Source organism: Dendropsophus ebraccatus, chromosome 2 (assembly GCF_027789765.1).
Source record: "Dendropsophus ebraccatus isolate aDenEbr1 chromosome 2, aDenEbr1.pat, whole genome shotgun sequence".
NCBI classification, from domain to species: Eukaryota; Metazoa; Chordata; class Amphibia; order Anura; family Hylidae; genus Dendropsophus; species Dendropsophus ebraccatus.
In genome coordinates, this window is record NC_091455.1 from 78681493 (window position 1) to 78708001 (window position 26509).

General features: G+C 48.7%; 1 protein-coding gene across 2 annotated transcripts in view; it reads left to right on the top strand.

The window, feature by feature from the left end:
* Positions 1–21814, top strand: part of SOCS6 (suppressor of cytokine signaling 6) — a 35890-nt gene extending 14076 nt beyond the window's left edge. For both annotated transcript variants that reach the window (XM_069960124.1, XM_069960123.1), the window contains exon 2: positions 19743–21814. In XM_069960124.1, the coding sequence (XP_069816225.1) occupies positions 19852–21456 (1605 nt within the window). In that variant the 5' untranslated portion in view covers positions 19743–19851 and the 3' untranslated portion in view covers positions 21457–21814. The remainder of the gene's footprint in view (positions 1–19742) is intronic.
* The last annotated feature ends 4695 nt before the right edge of the window (positions 21815–26509 follow it).

Consider the following 26509-nt stretch of genomic DNA (forward strand, 5'->3'; position numbering starts at 1 on the left):
GCCCTGGGGGCTGTGCAGGGGGGGCAGCTGTCAGGGGGCCCGGGGGGGCTGTGCAGGGGGGGCAGCTGTCAGGGGGCCGGGGGGGGGGGGCAGCTGGGGGTCCGGGGCTGTGCAGGGGGGCAGCTGTCAGGGGGCCGGGGGGCTCTGCAGGAGGGCCGGGGGGGGGCAGCTGTCAGGGGGACCGGGGGGGGGCAGCTGTCAGGGGGCCGGGGGGGGCAGCTGTCAGGGGGCCCGGGGGGCTGTTCCGGGGGGGGGGGCAGCTGTCAGGGGGCCCGGGGGGCTGTGCGGGGGGGGGGCAGCTGTCAGGGGGCCGGGGGGCTCTTCAGGAGGGCCGGGGGGGGGGGGGGGGCAGCTGTCAGGGGGGCCGGGGGGCTGTGCAGGGAGGGGCAGCTGTCAGGGGGCCCGGGGGGGGGGCAGTTGTGAGGGGGCCCTGGGGGCTGTGCAGGGGGGGCAGCTGTCAGGGGGCCCGGGGGGGCTGTGCAGGGGGGGCAGCTGTCAGGGGTCCGGGGGGGGGGCAGCTGGGGGTCCGGGGCTGTGCAGGGGGGCAGCTGTCAGGGGGCCGGGGGGCTCTGCAGGAGGGCCGGGGGGGGGGGCAGCTGTCAGGGGGACCGGGGGGGGGCAGCTGTCAGGGGGCCGGGGGGGGCAGCTGTCAGGGGGCCCGGGGGGCTGTTCCGGGGGGGGGCAGCTGTCAGGGGGCCCGGGGGGCTGTGCGGGGGGGGGGGCAGCTGTCAGGGGGCCGGGGGGCTCTGCAGGAGGGCCGGGGGGGGCAGCTGTCAGGGGGACCGGGGGGGGGCAGCTGTCAGGGGGCCGGGGGGGGGGCAGCTGTCAGGGGGCCGGGGGGGGGGCAGCTGTCAGGGGGCCCGGGGGGCTGTTCCGGGGGGGGGCAGCTGTCAGGGGGCCCGGGGGGCTGTGCGGGGGGGGGGGGGCAGCTGTCAGGGGGCCCGGGGGGAGGCAGCTGTCAGGGGGACCGGGGGGGGGCAGCTGTCAGGGGGCCCGGGGGGCTGTTCCGGGGGGGGGCAGCTGTCAGGGGGCCCGGGGGGCTGTTCCGGGGGGGGGGGCAGCTGTCAGGGGGCCCGGGGGGCTGTTCCGGGGGGGGGGGGCAGCTGTCAGGGGGCCCGGGGGGCTGTTCCGGGGGGGGGGCAGCTGTCAGGGGGCCCGGGGGGCTGTTCCGGGGGGGGGGGGCAGCTGTCAGGGGGCCCGGGGGGCTGTCCCGGGGGGGGGGGCAGCTGTCAGGGGGCCCGGGGGGCTGTGCGGGGGGGGGGGGCAGCTGTCAGGGGGCCCGGGGGGCTGTGCGGGGGGGGGGGGGGGGCAGCGGTCAGGGGGCCCGGGGGGCGGTGCGGGGGGGGGGGGGCAGCTGTCAGGGGGCCCGGGGGGCTGTGCGGGGGGGGGGGCAGCTGTCAGGGGGCCCGGGGGGCTGTGCGGGGGGGGCAGCTGTCAGGGGGCCCGGGGGGCTGTGCAGGGGGGGCAGCTGTCAGGGGGACCGGGTTGCTGTGCAGGGGGGGCAGCTGTCAGGGGGAACGGGGGGGGGGCATCTGTCAGGGGGCCCGGGGCTCTCCGGGGGGGGGGGGGGCATCTGTCAGGGGGCCCGGGGCTCTCCGGGGGGGGGGGGGGGGGGCATCTGTCAGGGGGCCCGGGGCTCTCCGGGGGGGGGGGGCAGCTGTCAGGGGGCCCGGGGGGCTGTGCAGGGGGGGTAGCTGTCAGGGGGCCCGGGGGGGGGCAGCTGTCAGGGGGCCCGGGGGGCTGTGCAGGGGGGGTAGCTGTCAGGGGGGCTGGGGGGCCGGGGGGCTGTGCAGGGGGGGTAGCTGTCAGGGGGGCTGGGGGGCCGGGGGGCTGTGCAGGGGGGGTAGCTGTCAGGGGGGCCGGGGGGCTGTGCAGGGGGGGCAGCTGTCAGGGGGACCGGGGGGGGGGCAGCTGTCAGGGGGCCCGGGGGGCTGTGCAGGGGGGGCAGCTGTCAGGGGGACCGGGGGGGCTGTGCAGGGGGGGCAGCTGTCAGGGGGCCGGGGGGGGGGGCAGCTGGGGGTCCGGGGCTGTGCAGGGGGGCAGCTGTCAGGGGGCCGGGGGGCTCTGCAGGAGGGCCGGGGGGGGGGGGCAGCTGTCAGGGGGACCGGGGGGGGGCAGCTGTCAGGGGGCCGGGGGGGGCAGCTGTCAGGGGGCCCGGGGGGCTGTTCCGGGGGGGGGCAGCTGTCAGGGGGCCCGGGGGGCTGTGCGGGGGGGGGGCAGCTGTCAGGGGGCCGGGGGGCTCTGCAGGAGGGCCGGGGGGGGCAGCTGTCAGGGGGACCGGGGGGGGGCAGCTGTCAGGGGGCCGGGGGGGGGGGCAGCTGTCAGGGGGCCGGGGGGGGGGCAGCTGTCAGGGGGCCCGGGGGGCTGTTCCGGGGGGGGGCAGCTGTCAGGGGGCCCGGGGGGCTGTGCGGGGGGGGGGGGGCAGCTGTCAGGGGGCCCGGGGGGGGGCAGCTGTCAGGGGGACCGGGGGGGGGCAGCTGTCAGGGGGCCCGGGGGGCTGTTCCGGGGGGGGGCAGCTGTCAGGGGGCCCGGGGGGCTGTTCCGGGGGGGGGGCAGCTGTCAGGGGGCCCGGGGGGCTGTTCCGGGGGGGGGGGGCAGCTGTCAGGGGGCCCGGGGGGCTGTTCCGGGGGGGGGGCAGCTGTCAGGGGGCCCGGGGGGCTGTTCCGGGGGGGGGGCAGCTGTCAGGGGGCCCGGGGGGCTGTCCCGGGGGGGGGGGCAGCTGTCAGGGGGCCCGGGGGGCTGTGCGGGGGGGGGGGCAGCTGTCAGGGGGGCCGGGGGGCTGTGCGGGGGGGGGGGGGGGCAGCTGTCAGGGGGCCCGGGGGGCTGTGCGGGGGGGGGGGCAGCTGTCAGGGGGCCCGGGGGGCTGTGCGGGGGGGGCAGCTGTCAGGGGGCCCGGGGGGCTGTGCAGGGGGGGCAGCTGTCAGGGGGACCGGGTTGCTGTGCAGGGGGGGCAGCTGTCAGGGGGAACGGGGGGGGGGGCATCTGTCAGGGGGCCCGGGGCTCTCCGGGGGGGGGGGGGGCATCTGTCAGGGGGCCCGGGGCTCTCCGGGGGGGGGGGGGGCATCTGTCAGGGGGCCCGGGGCTCTCCGGGGGGGGGGGCAGCTGTCAGGGGGCCCGGGGGGCTGTGCAGGGGGGGTAGCTGTCAGGGGGGCTGGGGGGCCGGGGGGCTGTGCAGGGGGGTAGCTGTCAGGGGGGCTGGGGGGCCGGGGGGCTGTGCAGGGGGGGTAGCTGTCAGGGGGGCCGGGGGGCTGTGCAGGGGGGGCAGCTGTCAGGGGGACCGGGGGGGGGGCAGCTGTCAGGGGGCCCGGGGGGCTGTGCAGGGGGGGCAGCGGTCAGGGGGACCGGGGGGGGGCAGCTGTCAGGGGGCCCGGGGGCTGTGCAGGGGGGGCAGCTGTCAGGAGGCCTGGGGGCTGTGCAGGGGGGGCAGCTGTCAGGGGGACCGGGTTGCTGTGCAGGGGGGGCAGCTGTCAGGGGGAACGGGGGGGGGGGGCAGCTGTCAGGGGGCCCGGGGCTCTCCGGGGGGGGGGGGGCAGCTGTCAGGGGGCCCCGGGCTCTCCGGGGGGGGGGGCAGCTGTCAGGGGGCCCCGGGGGGGGGGGCAGCTGTCAGGGGGCCCCGGGGGGGGGGGGGGGGGGCAGCTGTCAGGGGGACCGGGGCTCTGCTCCTGGCCTCCCCGTGCTCCACCTCACACCACTTGTTGCCCTATGGCATAGGCTTGGGTTCACACCTGGCTGCTGGCAGTGAGGGGGGCTCTGTGTGTAACTTTCTAATGGGCTTTGTGTAGAGATTTCTCTCCCCTATATACATCACTGCTTGCTGTCATTGACTGGAAACTGTCCATCTGTCACTAGTCATGTGATGAAGCTGCGGACACATGTCACATGACCACACAGGGCTTCCATTCATATACCGCAAGCAGAGGTCCTGCACACATGTATGAGTCGGCAAGCTGACTGCTCTCTCAACATTTTATGGACCTCTCAACACCAGAACATCTTATGATGCCAGGAGCTCCGCCGGGTGGCTGAGGCGGTACAGATGTCAACTCGGGAGCAAGGAGCTTTAAAGTGGTTATTGAGTGAAGGTTTTTTTTTCTTCTCTTTCAAATTAACTCATGTCAGAAAGTTATATAGATTTCTATTTTAAAAATGTCTCATACTTATCAGCTGCCGTATGTCCTGCAGGAATGGTGTAGTCTTTCCAGTCTTTCTACACATTGAACACTTATGACCAAACCCCCCCCCCCTTTATAAACATCCCCTAGAAATTGAATAATTAAAATGTCACTATTATAGAAAATCTGATAAAATATAAAGAAAAATCTAGTTCGTACTAACTTTAAAACTGTTGCTAACTCAACTCCTTGTTTATATCACTGTGTTTTCCTCTGTGGCATCTGTCCGCTGTTATAACAGATGTTTGGGGGAGTCATGTTTTAATAGCAGCTGATATCCCCCCTGTTGTCTGTTATGTACAGGTATAACTCAGAGGACAGATCCCACTGAAGGCAACACAGTGATAAAGGGGCTCTGCGGGGGGCTCTGATGAGGAGTTGAGTGAGCTCTGGGTTTAAAGTTAGTCCGTTTTAGATTTTTCTCTATTTTATCAGCCTTTCAGGTAAAAATGAAGTTTTAATTATTGTCTTTCTGGGGGTGTTTAAAAAGAGGGGGGGGGGCCTTTTGGGCTTTTGGTGCTGTGTGTTCAATGAGTGGTTCAGTCCCTCTTCCCACTATAAGGCCACATTCACACATTCCATGTTCCTCACAGAACAAGGACGTGAAAGGCCTGTAATGGACTCCCCACCCGGGCAGCATCTGTGAAAAGAATATACCACTTCCTGCAGGACATGCAGCAGCTGACAAGTACCGGAAGACTAGAGATTTTTAAAAAGAAGCCAATTACAAATTCATATAACTTTCTGAAACCAGTCAATTTGAAAGATTTTTTTTATTTTTTTTTGCTGGAGTACCTCTTTTAAGCGACTCTGTACCCACAATCTTTGCCCCCAAACCACTTGTACCTTTGGATAGCTGCTTTTAATCCAAGATCTGTCCTGGGGTCCGTTCGGCAGGTGATGCAGTTATTGTCCTAAAAACAACTTTTAATCCTGCAGCGCTGTGTCTAACGGCCGGGGCTTACATTTGTATATGCATTAGGCTGGCACCACCTCTCTGTCCTGTTTTGGGGCTCTTTGTATCATAATAAATGATGAAGCTGAGAGTTCCATAAGAGGTCATGAGTGCACTCCGTGATATACCGCCAGCTTGCGGACTACTTATTGCTGATGTGTGTATGTAGCCTAAGCGGCCCCCCACTTCACTTCTTTTTGTGTGGTTCCCCTGAGACTTTGATGGAGTTGTCTCATAGTCAATTGGTTATGTAGCAGCAGTGACAGCTCTCCTCCAACTTCTGCTCTTGGGGAGATAACCCGCCACCAAAAGATCTGACAGTGGCTTATCCATCCACTTCCATTGTAAGGACCAGATCACTGATCTCAGGCAGACCAGCCAAAGATCACACTGTCAGCTGCTGGTTACAGTGAAATCCTAGGTGCATTATAAAGACCTATAATAAGAGCTGATTGGCCAGCTATAGCATGTACATGGGCTGTGTTCACACACTCAGCAATTGGATGACATCCTGCATCCAGGATAAGTCAATAGGACCTCTCATACTTTGGACATGGAATAATTTCAGGACTATTAAAAAAAGAAATCCTCCCGCAGATTTGTTGGCACATCTGCTGCAGATCCGCTTGTTATTAGAAAAATACAAGTGAAATGTGTGGTAAATCCTGAATGTTGGTGAAACATGAGCTAATGATGATCCTGAGGGGCTTATCCAGGCTTTCTGAAACTTCTGATTTACTTCATGAAAGACATAAAACTACCTAATACCTTCTAATCCCCGGCCGCTCCCAGACCTCCGGCCTGTAGTCCCTCGCTGGAGCCGTGATGTTCTGTATAGACATGTGACTGCTCCAGCCAATCACTAGTCTCCTGGATTTATAATGGTGCCTGGCCCCTCACTGGTTTCCTTGTAGTCTTTATGGCCTGGGTATTCCAGCTGGCGGCAGGTATCATCTGGGCACTGTATAGATACGGTGTGTCATATCAGTGGGGGCCATGGAGGAGTTCATATGTATTAAAGGTTGGGCATTGGCGCTGTAGTCCCATCTAACTATATACCAGGTGACAGACCTCAACCGTGTCTGTATTTAGACCAATTATTCACAACTTTCGGTCATGTGTTGTTCTGACAGGAAACAGACTGTAAAGTGCGGCCTATGGTGAGCGGCCATTTCCTGTCAGAATGACACGTCACTGTCCGGGAACTGGAATTTGTACTTGGGCCAGACAGGTAAGTATTTAGCACTGCCATATCCCCCACAGCCCTGGCAGCAGCATACATTTGTCTCTTAGCTTAGACAACCCCCTTTAGGGCCCTATTACATGGGCAAAACAGGCGCCCTGTGTAGTAATAGGGCCAGCGATCAGCCTAGAAATGACCGAGTGCACGTTTGTCACCTGGACAGGGTATTCTGACCTGCTGAAACATCATCAGTCATCGGCCGCACATCTCCTAGTGTTATAGTGGATGAGTTCTGGAAGGCTTTATTTGTCCGCAGCCTTAGAAGTAGTCTCTACCTGACACATTACATCTACTACAAGAGCAGTAGTTTAGTGAACAGACTGCAGATATGTTCTTTCCGTGTACTGTAAAATCCTTTAATTCCGCTTGAGTGGAACCTTTTAAGGTTAGGATTCCTCAGAAAGATAAAATGAAATATTAAGTGCCTAACATAAAATGCTAAGACAAGATATGATTCAGTTAGATCTGGGCTCTCTGTCATGATTTTTTTCTTTCTCTATTTTGGCTACAATTTACTTTACACATTAATGCCATGTTCTCACAGTGTCCATTGGCCGATGTCAGAGAAGATCATCCCAGATGATCTTAACCATCACTGAATTCGGATGCGGGCACATCTGTGTGCGCCCGCATCCAAATTCCCTGCTGCACACAATAGAACGTGCGGCTGGAGCCGTGCACTCCATTGTGTGAACTGACAGGGTTTTCATGTCAGTTTCTTGCGGTACTACTAGGGATCCCGGCCGGAGCGTATACTATGTTTATACACTCCATCCAGGATTCTATGCTTTTACATAGAACATGTGCTGTATAAATCGCAGCCATTGTTGGAACGGCCATGATTTCTACAACACATACTGTACGTTGTGTGAACATAGCCTAAGACCTTATTACATGGCCCGCGCTGTAAGAGCACCGATCTGCCTGCTCGCTCGCTTACCAAGCCGATTACACGGCTCAATAATTGTGGGGCCAAGGCTGCACAAACATAACTAGCAACGTCCATTTATTCTATGCAAGGCTGGGAGAGTGGCAGCAACTAGTCATCTGGGCAGGGAGCAGCCCATGACTAGTCACGGCTCTCTTCCTGTCGGCGCGCAGTGCAAGGATGATTGACAGACAGAGACCTGTTACTGGCTGTCAGTCATTCTGGCAGAGTGCACCAATGGACAGAGCGGTGACTAGTCATGGGCTGTTCCTCGCCCAGATGACTAGTTGCCGCCACTCTCCCACCACTACTACTACTACTAAAACTACTTTTTCTCTTTGCTGATGCAGTCGCGGTCAGTATGTGCTGCAGCAGTAGCTCTATACTTTGATTCTGGGAACCATGTCGGCACAGTCAACCTGGTTGGTTCCCTTTAAACTTTTGGCATGTCTGTGGGGTTGTTCCCACCCTACTGACCTTCCGGGTTTTGCCTATTACAGATTGTATTGTATTGCAGCTATCCAATATGTTTATATCACTTATTTTGCTTCCTTATTCTTTTGTATAGTGGACATATTTCATTCTGGTTCAGTGAGGTGCGCACCCTTTATTTAAGGGTGGTGCATGATGTGTATTCCTTTGAATGTTTTTAATATGAGGTCCCTTTAAGGTGGGGGCCAGCCTTGGCTGGTCTTATCCCTTGTTTTTGGAGGGCAGGTCCCTTTCCATGACCCCCATCCCAAATACATTGGTTGAAAATGATAATAATTGCCCCAGTCATTAGAGAAATTATGTTAGAGGAGAAACACAATGTGTTAACTTATTAGGGTTTTTATTTTAAAGGGAATTTATTACATTAAAAATTCAACCCACTCTTCTAGTGGCATATTGGTACATACTTTTTCTAGAGAACTTGGTGTGCACATGTTTCTATATGTACTTCTTTGTTTGTTTTTTTCATACAATGTCTATGCATTGTGTCAGAAGTTAAAGGAGACCTTTCACCCCCCAGTCCCGACCCCCAGTTAGATCCCCTTATACGTACCTCGTCCTGCTGCCAGAGCCGGTCCCGGGACGGAGATATCCCGGTCAGAAGCCGGCGTGCGCGTTCTGGAGAGAGGTCCGACGTCCATTGAGAATGAATGGAGCCGTGCACGTGCTGCAGAGATGAGTCCGGCTCCATTGATTCTCTATGGACACCGGACCTCTCAAGAGCGCGTCGCCTTTTGACGGGGATATCTCCGTCCCGGGACCGGCCCCGGCAGCGGGATGAGGTCAGTATAAGGGGATCTAACGGGGGGTCGGGAGCCTGTCACCCCGGCACGGGGGGTGACAGGTCCTCTTTAATGTAAATGACAGTAACGTGTTAATCTTTTCAGATTTTTTTGTTTTGTTTATAAAGGGGTTACCCCTCGGAAATCTTTTTCTATCAAATCAACTGGTTTCAAGAAAGTTAGTTTGTAATCTACTACTACTAGTTTTCCTATACTTATCAGCCGTTGTATGTCCTGCAGGTAGTGGTGTATTCTTTCCAATCTTACACCAATCTTAAACTGTCCACTGAAAGAAAGGTTTTCTGTGGGGATTTGCTCCTGCTCTGGCAGATCCTGTTTTGGACAGAGATGTCGGCAAACTGTGTCCACCACTTCCTGCAGGACATACAGCAGCTGGAAGACTTGAGATTTAGGCCCCGTTCCCACTGAGCAAAGCTAGCGGAATTCCGCGACGGAATTGTCCGCCGCGGAATGCCGTTAGCCTCCCGCTCATAATGGGAGTCTATGGGAGGCGCGCGCTGCTGCTCTATACGCGCTGAAGAATGAACATGTTCATTCTTCAGCGCGGACAGGGCAGGAGCGCGCGCCTCCCATAGAGTCCCATTATGAGCGGGAGGCTAACGGCATTCCGCGGCGGACAATTCCGTCGCGGAATTCCGCTAGCTTTGCTCAGTGGGAACGGGGCCTTATATAGAAGTAATTTACAAATCAGTTTAAGTTTCTAAAACCAGTTGATTTGAAAGAAAAAAAGATTTCACTGGAGTACCCCCTTTAAGGGTCTAGGTACTGGGTCCAGATCCCTGTGTTTGCCCGTATTCATGTGTAATGTGTTTGTTTTGTTAGCTTCTTGTTTATTGGTTTTAGTTTGTGCAGATTTGTAGATGAATAAAGTAGTTTTCTAGTTTGAATACTATTGTTGCCCTTTTGCATTCTGATTTTGTCTTATAATATATTAATTGTTGAGGTATGGTAATTAAGTCTTGAAATGTATAGTACAACATGAGTGGTATTACGGGGTATCTGTCAGCTGGATTTGCTGTAGTCACCATTGGATGTGCTAAAGTGCCACACCTGATACACCTCCTCGCTTACCTCCCTGTAACCCCTCTGTAAATTATGTAAGGAACACTGTACATAAGTCAAGGAGGTGCTGGGAGGTGAGAGAGGATGTATACCAGGCTAAGTGATCAGACCCAGTCCATGCATAGTGCGTCACATGACCCAGACAGACTCCTGATGTAAGGCTTTGGGAGCATCTCACAGACACACAGGGAGTAGAGGAACGTGAAGAAATACATGTCCATCCCCGCTCATACTGGTGACTGGTTAGTGTCTGACCCCAAGGACCCAACTGATAAATACTATAGACATTTCTCTGTAACGTGTTATCCTGCTTGATTGTCAGTCAGGGCTTAACTTCCAGCTGACCTAAGGTCCCTTTCACACATCCGCCTATTCTGTCAGCATTAGCGGACCTGCAAAAGAGGGTGGAATAAGGACCCATTAATTTCTATGACCCCCATACACATACACCTGTATTCAGTACAGATGTAGCTGACAGATTCCCTTTAAGGCCCCAGACTCTTGCTTAGCTAAGCTTTTACATCCATGGTGAACACTAACTGGGCTTTTCAAGCTAATTTCCATCTTACTTAAAAGACAGCTATTAACTAAAACATTTACGCTTCACTAATGCAACCAATCGGCTGTTGAGGTTGTTTGAGATATTTTATCTGTAAAGTTTTTATGGCAGAGGAACAAAAAAAAAAAAGTCTCAACCTGCCGTAGCTTCCACGGCAGCTTCTTTTTCTTCATCCCGACATGAAGGATTGGACCCATTAGTGGCTCCAGCAGTGACTCCCCTCAGTGATCGGCTGGTTATTTCCAATGTGCATTTGGGGTGTCTGCACCAAAATGGCATCAGTGGGGAATTAGTAAGTATTTTTTTGTCCCTCTATTCTGAGCACCATTACAGTAAAAATATTTCATCAAACAATCCCTTTTAGGGTACAAACACACACACCGTATACGCAGCAGATCTGCAGCAGATTTGATGCTCTGTTCAGTTATATAGATCTAATTTGCTGCGTATCTGCTGCGTATCGCAGCAGTAAATACGCAGCGTATACGGTGTGTGTGTTTGTCCCCTTAAGGAGCTATTCAGAGATTCTATAAAAAATTAAAACTGGAAAAAAATATTAATCCATTCACCTATTCTATTCACTAATATGCATTTTCCACAATTTCTGGGCTTTTCTCTGCCCCTATGTCCTCGGTCATGCTGTTACCCATCCCACACCTGTAATACTTGCTTACCACTCCCTCTGCTGACGTCATCTGTGGGACTGGTTAGCGAACACATACTACAGACAGCTAGGACCACATAGGAGATGGGCATCACATGTGTGCCATCTCTTAGGGGAAGGGAAGCAGAGAGGACCCGAATCGGAGTGCTTTTATGCACCTTTATGGTGCGTTCACACCTACAGGATCTGCAGCTGATTTTCTGCAGCAGATTTCATTTAAATAACTGAGCACAGCATCAAATCTGCTGCAGATCCTGTAGGTGTGAACGCACCCTTAGTGGGGATAATGATGACTGACTGCAAGCATACAGCGCCACGTACCTTATTTGTACATATTAAGGGGCAGGACAAGATAGTGGCAGTGGATTTAATAGCATTAACTCTTTGTTATCTGAAATAGGCCTATAATGATCAGCTTTCTTGAGTTTAATGTGTGTGATCAGCTTTCTTTCAGACAGTCCTCCGTTCACCGTTGTAATTTGTAGTTATGCTGTAGCCCAATAATTTTAACAAGGTCCTATTAGAAAGACACAGTAGATATCTCCTTGCAACAGATGAGAGCCTTTCATACAATTTGATGGAGGCAGCATCAGAAGTGGTCATTTCTCTGTCATTCTTCTTTGCTAATAGCTTCTTTATGTTGCATTGTTTACTAGTATTATGTTATCAATCATTCCCCTAGTTTATCCTTTATCTATGGACTATAAATGTGTTATCGTACAAGCATAAAGCAGTGTTAATTGCATGCCAGGCTGTGGTTGTGAGAACTGTGCCTGGCAACTGTTGTTAGCACTGTGATTCATCCTTTATAATCACACCAGACTAAACAAGAACCAGGCGAGAGCGATGGACTGATAATTTAAATGCCTGCCGACAAGGTGATGATGCTCTGGATACTTTCCTCTCATCAGCCATATTGCACAGTGTTTGGCTATAGGGGGTTTCATTGTTTAGTTAAGTTAAAGGGGTACTACGACGAACATAATCTTTTTTTTTTTTTTTTTTTTTTTTTTTTTTTTTCTTTCAAATCAACTGGTTTCAGAAAAGTTGTATGGATTTGTAATTTACTTCTATTTAAAAATATCTAATCTTCTATTCTAATCTTCTTTTTGAAACTGTTCATTTGAAAAAAAAATATTTTCGCTGGAGCACCCCTTTAAGGTGTGGTGAGGCTAATATACAGCTATTCTTTACACAGCCTTCTTTAAACCCTGCATCTGTAGGGTTTTTTTGGTACCACTTTTGCATATATGTGACTTTCTGATCACTTTTTGGTCACTCTTTATTCTATTTTTTTTTCTGGGATGTGATAAAAAATCGGCAATTTGTTGCTTAGTGCTTATGTCCTTTACCATGTAAGATGGGAATGTATGTAGTTATTGTGTTTCAGATTTCTCTATTGATTTTCCTCTAACATGGCTGCAGTGTTTTTAACACAAAAAAATACACATTTGGGGTTATTGGCTTCTTAAAAAAAAGCCTAGTGTGATTACTATGGGTCATACTAAATACCGGTATCTGCTAGATCCCCATCAGCTGTAAGTGCTATTAGTGTAATGTGGAAGTATCCTAGAGGAACAGTAGCTCAGGCATGAAGCATAGACTGGTCGTAGAGTGAGGTATAAAAATGCCCATCATCCTCTGTGGCATCTTTCAAGTTTCAGACTGCCTCTAGAAGTGACATCAGCATCAGGTCATAGAGAAGGGAGTATCTGTGAGAAGCTTTCATAGAGATACATAGAAGACATTCACTTCTGAACTCAGCAGAGGTCCTGCTTTTTGTCAGAGACAGTCACATGGGCACACTACAGGACCTCAACAATGTTGGAAAAGGGAACACGACACTGTGGGGAAAAAGACCAGTCTAGATGGGCTACAAGGTTGCTGGCAGACAGCTAAGGTAGTCCCACGAACACTAAAATCAGCCAGTTTGGGGGGTGGGGGGTGGGTAAGAGAAAATAATAAACAAATGAACTCCCCAATCCCTGTACCTCAGTTGCGCTGCTCACAGCAGCCAGTTTCCTCTTCAGCTGGAAACCGGGTACATCGCGTCCCCAGCTCTTCCAGTAGCAAGTCACAGCCCGGATGAGCAATTGCCTGCTCAGCCTGACAGGGGTAAAATGCTGCAGGACCCCAGCTGCTGTGAATGAAACCCAAGAGCGGTTCTACGAGGCACAAGAAGGGGTGAGTTCACATGTTAATTTTTGCCGATTTTAGTGTTTTTAGGACTTCTCCTTTTTAAGCTCCCAGCAACACTACATACATGTTTTAAGCAGGTCTCCTACCATATCTGGTGTTCTGTCTTTGGTAGCTTTATATCCCAGTAAAACATTGTTTAATCCGTCTTGTGGTGCAGGGGAAGAGCCCTGAAGGTTCCCTTTAAGCACTTAAAGAAGAAGTCCAGCCATTTTTAAAATCTGGCAGCCGGCTGGGGGCATTTGATCAGGAGTATGAACTTACCTCTCCCCGTGCCCGCGGTGAGCAGCAGGACCAGCCTTGGGACCCCTGCCAGGCTCTGGGTCTCCGGCGCTGACACGTCACGACCTGGCTAATAGACAGATTATGAAAATGACGCCTCACACGGCTCCATAGACCAGAAAATAAAGGTGATATAAGGATCAAAATAGAGTGATTTTAACCCCTTAAGGTCAAAGCCTATTTTCGTTTTTGCGCTTTTGCTTATTCCATTTTAAGTTTAAAAGTCCATAGCGCTTGCATTTTTTCACCTAGAGATGTATATGAGCGCTTATTTTTTGCGAAACCAATTGTACTTTGCAATGACAGGCATTATTTTTCCGTAACATATGCTGCGAAACCGGAAAAAAATCATTTGCGCTGTCAAATTGAAAAAAAAAAACGAATTTGTTTTGATTTCGGGGAGTTTTGCATTTACGCCGTCCGTCCTATGGTAAAACTGGCTTGTTATGCATGTTCCTCAAGTCGTTACGATTACAACGATATATAACATGTATAACTTATATTGTATCTGATGGCCTGTAAAAAATTCAAACCATTGTTAACAAATATACGTTCCTTAAAATCGCTCCATTCCCAGGCTTATAGCGCTTTTATCCTTTGGTCTATGGGGCTGTGTGAGGTGTCAGTTTTTGCGCCATGATGTGTTCTTTCTATCGGTACCTTGATTGCGCATATACGACTTTTTGATCGTTTTTTTATTACATTTTTTCTGGATTTGATGCGACCAAAAATGCGCAATTTTGCACTTTGGAATTTTTTTGCGCTGACGCCGTTTACCGTGCGAGATCAGGAATGTGATTAATTAATAGTTCGGGCGATTACGCGTGCGGCGATACTAAATATGTTTATTTATTTATTAATTTATATTTATAAAATGGGAAAAGGGGGGTGATTTGGACTTTTATTAGGGGAGGGGATTTTTTATTAATAAAAACACTTTTTTACTTTTTTTTTACATGGACTAGAAGCCCCCCTGGGGGGCTTGTATATACATAGCACTGATCTCTCATAGAGATCAATGCTGTGTATATACACAGCAAAGATCCATCAGATCGGTCATAGATTACTATGGCCTGCTGCAGGCCATAGCAATCTATTGCCGAGCCGGGATCAGCGTCATTCCGACGCTGAGGCCCGACACGGGCAGAAGAACGGATCTCCCCCCCGCGATCCGACCCACTAGACACCAGGGATAGTGTGCATAAAGCACTTCAATGCAGCTGTCAGGTTTGACAGCTGCATTGAAGTGCTTAATTAGCCGGCGCGGCAACGGGACCCGCGCCGTCTAACAGAGGCACTGCCCGGCTGCACGTGTCAGCCGGGATCAGCGCCGTTCAGAGCGGGGTCCCGGCGGGACCCCCCTCTGAACACCCCCCGCGGCGCCATGACGTATCAGATACGTCATGGGTCGCTAAGGGGTTAAACACTTATTTTTGTTAAATTTTATTATACTGCTGTTGAAAAATTAAGTTTAATTTATATTGCCTATTGTTGTAATTGTACTGACTTGAGGAACAGGGATAGCATGTTAGTTTTACAGCAGTATATTTTATGGAAAAAGTAAGTGTCATTGCAAAGTACAATTGGTAGGTAAAAAAATTGCAAGTGCCATGGCCTTTTAAACACGAGGAGGAAAAAACAAAAATCCAAAAAATCCAAACGACCCTGCAGTTATGTACCTGTAGTGTTGGAGCCTCTGCTTCCAGCGCTGTCATACTTCTACTGAATGTTTTGGTTCAAATAAATTTTAAAGGGGTTATCCAGCGCTACAAAAACATGGCCACTTTCCCCCTACTGTTGTCTCCAGTTTGGGTGAGTTTTTTAAACTCGGTTCCATTGAAGTAAATGGAGCTTAATTGCAAACCTCACCTGAACTGGAGACAACAGTAGGGGGGAAAGTGGCCATGTTTTTGTAGTGCTGGATAACCCCTTTAAGTGTATGAGCCCATGTGGTGCACTGTGGGCATTCCCTGCCCTTCAGTATACTGTTCCCCTGCCCTATGCCTCCTAGGCCCCCTCCTTCTATGCAGGATGTAGGAGTCTTCCCATCTCTCTGCTCAGGTGAGATCTTGTGCATACAGGCACTATCATTGCGATGTCTCATCTGAGCTGGGAGACGGGACCACTTAAAAACTGCAGCATGCAGGAAGAAAAGAATAACGTGGTGGAATCAATGGCTCCAACACTACAGCTACATAACAGCAGGTTTGTTTGGAAGAACCTCCTGTCATTTTTCTTTTAAAATTGTGTTCCCGTGTCAGTTTTTTGATGCAGTTTTCCAAAGCCAAGGATAGAGTGGATAAAAGGAGACACATCGGTCTTCTATGTGTTTTCTTCAATTAAACTCCATTCCTGCTTTTGGCTTTAAAAACTGAATGAAATTTGTAAAAACGCATGAGCACATCCTGATAGGAGACAATACTAAATTGTATCCAGATGACCAATGTAGAAACGGTAATTGTGGAGTTGTAATGGATGACCCGGAGAGGATAATAATCCCTTAGCGCATGGGTCTCCAAACTGCGGCCCTCCAGCTGTTGCGAAACTACAACTCCCATTATGCCTGGACAGCTAAAGCTTTAAAATTTGGCTGCCCAGGCATGATGGGGAAATGTAGTTTGCAACAGCTGGAGGGCTGCAGTTTGGAGACCCATGCCTTAGGGTACTATTACATCAACAGATCTGACGACAGATTATCTGCCAAAGATTTAAAGCCAAACCCAGGAGTGGATTTAAAAAGAGGAGAAATCCAGTCTTTCCTTTATGACCTGTTCTCTGTTTATAGTCCGTTCCTGGGTTTGGCTTCAAATCTTTGGCAGATAATCTTTCAGCAGATCTGTTGGTGTAGTAGTACCCTAAGTGTGTGCCCTCATTGCCTGCACATTTCCCCCAGTGTGATTCCGTAGCTGAGCCAAGTTTACGCAGGGTTACTTGGTAGAAGAGACATGAGAGCCGCATCAAAGTTACCTATTTAGACTCCATGCAGTCGAATCTCTTGCTTATCACTTGTGGCAGTGAGTCATGTAGCTACATGAAGTGTCCTATATACGCTTCCATAAATAGTGTATCTTCTGATAATCATTAACTTGTCCAACTGAACCGCCGCTCTCACAGCAGGAGAAAAGACTCTCGGCAGATCTATTCTGGGTGCTTGGGCTTTTTTACCTCCATGGTGTAATATTACGTGTTTCAGAATGTAAAAGAGGATTTTCAGGTTTTAAATATTTATTGCTTTCACTAGTAGTGGTTATATTGCAAGAACACAGTGTGACAGGGTGTGTGTTCTTCATGGCAGCAATGTATGGAAGTTATTTGTCAGAAAAGCATCAACAAACGAATGCAGTTCCCAGGGGGTACAGCCAACTCCAAGACCAGGGAGTGGAAAATTGGGCGGTAAGGTCCCTTTTACATGGCAGTTGACCTGGTAAGGCTGTATTCACACGTTCCGTATTCCGTGCAGAACACGGAACGTGTGAATGCAGCCTTAGAGTTATGATAAATATATAGCAGGTCAGTGGGCACATGTAAAATGAGTCTTGCATGGGACACTTGTTTGGTTATTTCATCTGTCATCCTTTCCACTTGTACGTATGCGCAGCTTTAGAATACCAAGGTAAATCTTTGATAAAGGAATGGGGAATTCACAGATCAAGACCAGACAGGCAAGCCCAGGGGCTTAAAGGGTACACTGGGGCAGATCAGGGAGCAAAAGCAAGAGTTCTGTCAGTCATTGAGCCTGGCCCTGTGCTGATTTTTTGACTTGACAACTACCTTCCATCATGGTGGCGATGTCTCTCAAGATCTGCACAAATGCTCTAATGCGGATACCCTTTATATCAATTTCAAACTTCAGAGATCTTGAAGGTGCTGATGTGGTGTTTTCTGACATGTCACTGACACGGCCTGAATGCTACATGGAGGTCTCAAACATTTCTAACAGTCCTGGTTTTGGTTTATTTCTTTAAGATTATAAAATAAAAATCACCAGCTGTACAGTTTGGTCATATATTATCGGCTGTGCTGTATGTGTCTGATTTCCATCTTGCTTTACTACGTGGATTGTTTATGCAGTCTCATGCATTTGTCCCTTAAACATAAAAATACAGTTTCCCATTTATTGCAGGTTGTTAAGCTGCCATAATAGCACATATTTACAAGCTTATGTCTCCCAAAGGGTATGCGTTATTTGCAGTATATCTACATTATAGATCACAAATGGCAAATAACATTAATACATTTGTGTAATAAGCATCTGAAAGTGCTAAAATATGAATATATGTTTAACCTTGCGATTATATATCCATGCGTTTTATGTAGAAAGCAGCTGCTCTCCTTGATGTGCAGGTGAAAGTATGCTGTAAGGTCTGCCTGTCACTTTTAGATATTTCTCCTTTTCTTAACCCTTTTTCTGCACGAGGACGTAACTGTACGCCCTCGTGCGGGTGCGGGCGTTCAGAGCGGGGCCGCGCGGCGACCCCGTTCTGAACCGCCGCCGTCTCGGGTGCCGCTTGTAGCTCGGGACTGCGGGTATTAGCGGGCACGGTCTGATCGCCGTGCCTGCTTATACAGTAATCAGATGCAGCTGTCAAACATGACAGCTGCATCCGATTACCGGACGCAGCATTTCCCTGGTGTCTAGTGGGTGAGATCGCTCCTCCGGGATGTTGTCCTGGAGGAGCGATCTCCGTTACTGAAGCCGGCCGGGGACCGCTCCAAGATGGCGCCGTCCCCGACTCGGCACTCGTTTGTTTTCGGCTGCAGCAGCCAAAAGCAAATGAGTGCCAATCTCATTGATCTTTGCTGTATAACTATACAGCAAAGATCTCAATGAGAGATCAAAGTGTATATACTAGAAGTCCCCCAGGGGCTTCTAGTATATGTGTAAATAAAAAAAAAAAAAAAGTATTGTTATAAGTAAAAAGTCCCCTCCCCTAATAAAAGTCTGAATCACCCCCCTTTTCCCAGGTTTTAAATAAAAGCAAATAAATAAACATGTTTGCTATCGCCGCGTGCGTTATCTCCCGAACTATTAATCACATTCCTGATCTCGTACGGTAAACGGCGTCAGCGCAAAAATATCCCAAAGTGCAAAATTGCGCATTTTTGGTCGCATCAAATCCAGAAAAAAATGTAATAAAAAGCGATCAAAAAGACGTATATGGGCAATCAAGGTACCGGTAGAAAGAACACATCATGGCGCAAAAAATGACTTCTCACACAGCCCCATAGACCAAAGGATAAAAGCGCTATAAGCCTGGGAATGGAGCGATTTTAAGGAACGTATATTTGTTAACAATGGTTTGAATTTTTTACAGGCCATCAGATAAAAGAAAAGTTATACATGTTACATATCGTTTTAATCGTAACGACTTGAGGAACATATATAACAAGTCAGTTTTACCCCAGGGCGAATGGCGTAAAAACACATTCCCCCCAAATAAAAGAAATGCGTTTTTTTTTTTTCAATTTCACCACACTTTGAATTTTTTTCTGGTTTCGCAGTGTACTTTATGCAAATATTCAGTCTGTCATTGCAAAGTACAATTAGTGACGCAAAAAATAAGGGCTCATGTGGGTCTCTAGGTGGAAAAATGCAAGTGCTATGGCCTTTTAAGCACAAGGAGGAAAAAACACAAAAACGAAAATTAGCCTGGTCCCGAAGGGGTTAAACCACACCACCTTTATATAAAAGACATGAAAAGAGGTTGGACAATTATGCTGAAAAGCAGTTTCACATATTTGTGGGTAGTGGTTATCCAAGAGTGTAAAGGCTTGAGCTGAAGGACTTAAAGTGGTTGATTGTCTAAATAAAATCTAAAGGCTTAAAGGGAACCAGTCACCTCCCTGGTTAAGTGTGAACCGGCCCCAGTACCTTATAGCTGCCGTGCACGGCTCCCAAACACTGTGCCCGACAGTCTCCAGTGGGCAGTAATTTCAAATAATCCTTCTTTAATCACAGCTCCTAGTACCTAGGCATTGGGAGAGAGCTTTACCTCTGCCTTCTCTTCGACTACCTAGACTTATCATACTGTGTTAAGCAATCATTGTAAAGTAAACAAACTATATGTATAATCAGACTATCCCTTTTCTGACCCTATCTAAAATTGATGTACGGCCCTGTGATGGAGTAAAAAGCTATATTTTAAGCCCCTCATAATGAGAGTATAGACCACTATTAGATTTTCTTGTATCTGTCAGAAAACAACATATCATAAGTTTGAGGCCTAATGTCAAATAACATGTATAACTTCACATATACTGTATGTAGCCACTTTCCTATAGGTCTCTAAAGCTCCTCCCTTTCCATGAGAGTGATTTATGCTCCACAGCATGCTTAATTTGAAATAACCACAATTTTTACCTTTTTTTTTTTTTCTTGTTAACAGGTGATGGTTACAGAAGCTAAATGACGCCATTTAAAAAAAGCGGTGAAGCACTGATTAATGGCAATGTTCTAGGGCCAATCCACTGGAGAGGACTTGGTCACTTGCCATAATGAAGAAAATCAGTCTGAAAACATTTCGCAAATCTTTTAACTTGAACAAAAGCAAAGAAGAAAATGATTTTGTGATGGTACAGCAGCCTTCTATTACCAATAACTTTGTGAAAGATGACTCTCTGTTTGGTAGCTGCTATGGCAAAGACTTGACAGGATGTGAAATCAACAGTGAGGATGAGAAAGGTGGCAAAAATAGGCCAAAAAGTGAGAGCTTAATGGGGACATTAAAAAGACGTCTTTCAGCGAAGCAGAAGCAAAAAGGAAAGGGAAGCACATCAGTTAACTCTGCAGAAGAAGACACATTTTCTTCATCCTCTGCACCTATAAATTTTAAAGATGTGAGATCTCAGAGGCCCTTAAGGTCAACATCCCTTCGAACACACCACTACAGTCCAACTCCATGGCCCTTGCGTCCAACAAACTCTGAAGAGACCTGCATAAAGATGGAAGTGAAAGTTAAAGCATTGGTCCATTCCACCAGTCCGAGCCCAGCCCTTAACGGGGTTCGGAAGGACTTTCATGAGCTACAGTCAGATAATGTTTATCAGGAACAAAGTAATTCATTGAAAAGTACAGAATCTCATAATGGAGATCTTCATCTGCATATTAATGAACATGTGCCTGTAGTTATAGGACTTATGCCTCAGGACTATATTCAGTATACTGTGCCTTTAGATGAGGGAATGTATCCTTTGGAAGGAACACGTACTTACTGTTTGGACAGCTCATCACCGATGGAAATTTCTGCTGTACCTTCCCAGATAGGAAGTAATGGCTTTCACGAAGAGGAAGGACAAGTGGCTCCGGATGTAGTAGTGGCTTCGGACATCTTTGTGGACCAGACTGTGAATGGTCTGCTGCATAGTACCAATGGAGTTCTTTTTCAAAACTCCCGGGTAGGTCACAATGACGTCCCACCGCTCTCCCCATTGCTACCTCCTGTCCAGAACAGTCAAATCCAAAGGAACTTTGCAGGGCTTAATAGCACAGAAGCACACATGGCTGAAAACATGCGGTGCCATTTGAATTTTGACCCAAACACAGCTCCTGGTGTAAGCAGAGTCTATGACTCTGTACAAAGCAGTGGACCTATGGTAGTTACCAGTCTTACTGAGGAGCTTAAAAAACTTGCAAAACAGGGTTGGTACTGGGGACCTATCACACGCTGGGAAGCAGAAGAAAAACTGGCTAATGTGCCAGATGGCTCCTTTCTGGTTCGAGACAGTTCTGATGACCGTTACCTTTTAAGCCTAAGTTTTCGTTCTCATAGTAAAACACTTCACACTAGAATTGAACATTCAAATGGTAGATTTAGCTTTTATGAACAACCAGATGTGGAAGGACATACCTCCATAGTTGACCTTATAGAACATTCCATCAGGGACTCTGAAAATGGAGCGTTTTGCTACTCCAGGTCTAGAGTTCCAGGATCCGCAACCTATCCAGTTAGACTGACAAACCCAGTGTCCCGGTTCATGCAGGTGCGGTCTTTGCAGTATCTGTGTCGTTTTGTGATACGTCAATACACCAGAATAGACCTGATTCAGAAACTGCCTTTGCCAAACAAAATGAAGGATTACTTACAGGAAAAGCACTACTGAACTTGTGGGAATTTTGCAATTTGCACTTTGGGATCAAAAAAGAGATTTAAATACAGTTTACAGACTTTCATTGCTATATGAAAATTTTGCTGCCATACCGATATTTTAGTTCTGAGGAATAAGTGTAATGCATTATTCTTTTCTTTTTTTTTTTTTTTTTTCTTAATAGTAAAACCATAAAACATCTGATGCGTGAAATCACCATCTTTTATCAACATACACAATTACAATGTGAACTATTAGATTCTCCTATTTTTTCATGTTCTTAGCTGCTATCCACTGTGACTATTATGCATTAAAGCACACATCTCATGTGTTCTTTACCACCGCTGACATTAAATTGAACCTGTAGATTTGAGCTTTTGTTACCTGTTTGTTTTTAAAGTAGGAAACTTATCTACTTTTATTTTTATAGCAAAAAATATATATTTATATACACATGTATGTATTCCTAGTTTTAATAGCCATTACAAAAATCACAGCACATTTTCATGCATTGGTTACGAGCACAAAATGCTCAAGAGTGTTATGGTGACCATACATCTTAGACTGTCCAAGGTGTATGGTGAATGCCTTATGGCCCTATTACACAGACCGATATACCTCATAAGAGGCAATCATTGGCTGATTATTGTCTTCCACCAGCTGTGCATCACTCTGTGTAATAGCGATGTGCGTTCAACAGCTAATGACAGGGTAAAGGTAAAATAATAAAGATTATACTTACCTGTCAATGTTCTCCTGTGTTTTACCTGGCTTTTCCCCGCTGACTGCAGACACCACTGAGGCTTCTGAAGCTGTCTGTAAAGTGTCAACCCGCTTAGCCAATCACTGGCCATGGTACTGTCCCGTCTTGCCCATTAATTGGCTAAGTGGCCTGTCGCTTCAGGGACAGCTTCAGAAGTGCCAGTGGTGGCTGCAGCGAGCAGGATACCCTGGGAACAGGCAGGTGGACACTGGGGAAAATGGTGAGGTAAGTATATTTATTATTTTACATTTATGCACTTTCATTAGCAAGGACATTGCTAACAATGCACGATGATTGAGTCGTGTTATAGGCTCTAGCAGATCAGCACTCCTTGAGGGCAGTGCTTCTCAATTCCAGTCCTCAGGCCTCACCAACAGGTCATGTTTTGAGGATTTCCCATACAAAAAAACACCTGTGATAATACCTGATGCACCGAGTATAATTATATCACCTGTGAAATACTAAGGAAATCCTCAAAACATGACCTGTTGGTGAGGCCTGAGGACTGGAGTTGAGAAGCACTGCTTTAGGGTACGTTCACACATACCGGATCCGCAGTGGATTTCTCACTGTGTATTCACAGCGAGATCCACTGCGGATCCCTGCCTAGTAAACCCTATGGGCAGACACACTCGCAGCAGGATGGACATCCCGCTGTGAGTATGTCTGCAGCCCGCCCCGTTAATCCCCCGGCCGCCGGAGCCTATACTTCACCTTGTCCCAGCTCTGGCTTGCTTCTGGGTTTCTCGGCACGTCCCGCTCAGCCAATCAGTGTACAGGCCCGCCACAGCGCACTGATTGGCTAAGCGGGACGTGAAGACGCCTCGAGCCCCTGAAGTAAGCCGAAGTGGGGACCAGGTGAAGTATACGGTCTGGCAGCAGAGGGATTAACGGGGCGGGTTGCGGACAAATTCTTGCAGCGGGATGTGCATCCTGCTGCGAGTGTGTCTGCCCATAGGGTTTACTGGGCAGAAATCTGCTGCGGATCTGGTACGTGTGAACGTACCCTTAGGGTGCCTTTACACAGAGATTTATCTGACAGATTTTGTAAGCCAAAGCCAGGAATGGATTTAAAGAAAAAGACAGATTTTTCCTCTTTTATGACCTGTTCTCTGTTTATAGTCTGTTCCTGGCTTTGGTTTCAAAGATATGTCAGGTAAATCTCTCTGTGTAAAGGCACCCTTGCACAGTGAGTGTTTGATTTTCATTACTCAATCCTTTTGTTCTTGTAAGGATGGGATAAACTGACACCAGAGCAGTCTGGCTGCGGCCCGCTTCTCCCTTTCTGCTATATCTTTATGTGTATGGGATGGTGGAGAGAGTGGTCATAATGGTAACATCTATAGGATCAGCGTGTTTTGTTTTTTTTACCTAAAAGGTGTTTTACAGAGCACTTTATGTAACAATCTATACGCAGTTGAAAACACAATATGAAGCATAGTTGAATGTCACGTGAAATGTTTTTTTTTTCCTGCAGTTCTATGGAAAACCATTGGTAACACCTTTTATGTGCTGTTTTGAATGATACAGTGATCAGACTGGCATAACATGAATTCATTAGAGTACACACCGATCATCCATATTGCTAGCCATTTCTCCTAATACTGTGTAGGTCCTCCTCAAAATGCAGCCAAGGCTGCTTTTACACATACTATTTAGGTAGGTATTTTAGCCCAAACTAGGTATTTAACTGGTTAAAGTTTGGTATATTTGCTGCAAAGGCTGTCAAGCAGTGCCTCCAGAATTCTGGATTCCAACCCTGTCTGAAATTCTGCATGCCCCATAGGGTTCTATGTGGCATCTGTGCTGGAATTCTGAACAATTAAAGGACATGTCCTTGAATTTCTGGGCCTATTTTCTGGCACTGGAAAATCCTGAAAGGTATCCTTGCTCAATTGAACCCTATGGTTCAGGAAATCTGGGTATCTGTCCTGACCCATAGGGTTCTTTCAGGCACAGGCACCCCTCAGGATTTTTCTTGAAGGGGTCTGTGCCAAAAAAATAGACCCAGATTAGTGAAGGGGGGCCCTTAGGCTGGCTTCCATGGATTAGTGGATTAGATCAGTTATCAGTGCTTCTCAATTCCAGTCCTCAGGCCTCACCAACAGGTCATGTTTTTAGGATATCCCATACAGAGAACACCTGTGCTAATACCTGATGCACTGAGTATAATTATATCACCTGTTAAATACTAAGGAAATCCTCAAAACATGACCTGTTGGTGAGGACTGGAACTGAGAAACACTGGTTTATATCATATCCCACAGATGCTCAATCAGTTTAAGATCTGGGGACTTTGGAGGCCAAGTCACCACATGTAATGCTCTACACACATCAAATGGGAAATAATGCCATACATTGGTGTAGACTTCGACACTTTCACTTAAATGTGCAATAGCATCCAAATGAAAAGGCTGTACTCATGTCATGATTTACTTGTAGTCCAAGCAACATATCAACAAAGGCTAAAAGCTAATGTACACATCACCTTTGATCCTATTTAGTATGCTGTGTTTGGACTAATAAATCTCAACACAGTTGTTGAAAACTTCAAATGTGAGTACAGCCTCTTCATTTGGAAGTTAATCTGCATCTGCATATACTGTAATTGAAAGTGTTAAAGTCTACACCACAGTACAGCATTATTTCTCACTTGATGTGTGTGAAGTGATCTGATTACTGAACCTGGTGCAGTTCAGTTTGTAGGATGGCTTCTCTAACTATTTAGGTGTGAACTTTCTGACATTAAATGCTTTGTCATGTTTCTTGAAGCATTCCTGTATGTTTCCTGCAGTGTGGTAGGTGCGTTATAATTCCCAAATGCCATTGCCTCTTTCGGACTGATATTAGCAAGAAGAGGTGTGGGACATATTAATGTAACTTCAAATGATTGCCAAAACTTTAAGGGGACCTGTCGTTATAACTTTTAAAATCTAAACCAACAGTAGATGTGATATAAAGCAAGTTTGCAATATACATTCATTTGTTTTGTTTTTTTTGCTGTAAAACAAAGCTGTACTTACCAGAAATCTAGGTACAGTCTCCTGAAGGCAGATTTTTTTACTTGTGCTGGTTGTGAGAAAACAGACTAAACACAGGATTTCCGGCCAGTACAGAGAGTCACTGCTTAATGTGTCCATCAATCACATGACTACCTTCTCTCTGTGAGCGCTCAGATGGCCTGGGAAACACAGGACTTCTTGTTTTCTGACTGTTTCCTGTTTTCTGAGATAAAAAAAAGTCAGAAAACATGAAGTGCTGTGTTCTCCATGATAACTACAAAAAAAATAATGCATGTCAATTGCAAACTTGCTTTATATCACATCTACTTTTGGTTTAGAGTTTGAAAGTTATAACGACAGGTACACTTTAAGGTTTCCCAGCAGAATATTGTTTTTCTATAGTGCCTCCTGAGGATATCACTTCCCTTGGCAAGTAATCTACCTGTCTGTCCACATGATGTATTGTAAAGGAAAACCTGATTAGTCAGACCAAGCCACCTTCTTTTGTCCCGTTCCTGGCACCTATCTATCTTCTTTTTTTTTTTATAGCAATTTGTGCAGTAAGGGTATGTTCACATACCGGTTCTGCAGCGGATTTCTTGCTGCGTATTCACAGTGAGATCCGCTGCAGTTCCCTGCCCAGTAAACTCTGTGGGCAGGGAAACTCGCCGTAGCCCGCCTCGTTAACACCCCGCTGCCGAAGCCTATATTTCACCTGGTCCCCGTTCCGGCTTGCTTCGGGGCTCCCGATGTCTTAACGTCCCTCTCAGCCAATCAGTGCACTGCGGCGGGGCAGTACACTGACTGGCCGAGCGGGACGTGCCGAGAACCCCTGGAGTGGGGACCAGGTGAAGCATAGGCTCCGGCAGCGGGGGGTTAACGGGCTGGGCTGCAGACAAACTCGCAGTGGGATGTGCATCCTGCTGCAAGTTTGTCTGCCCATAGAGTTTACTGGGCAGGGATCCGCAGCGGATCCTGCTGCGAATAGGTAGCGAGAAACCTGCTGCGTATCTGGTACGTGTGAACGTACACTAAGGATGCTCTTACATAGGCTTATTATTGGCAGACATGAACTTTCTTATCTATAATCAGCTGGTGCCAAAGGGCCAGCAATTAGCTGCCAAATGAGGAATCACTTGTTTGTCGGCTGCTTACGTTTTTGGATCAGGAATTCAAAACATCACTAGTTGTCCTCACATCATCTTGTAAAAATGGGAATATGTGGCCTACACTGATAAAGTTAATAGGCTGCACATTTGAGGCTTGTATGGGTTGTGTTTACACACAGCCTTTTTGATGTGAT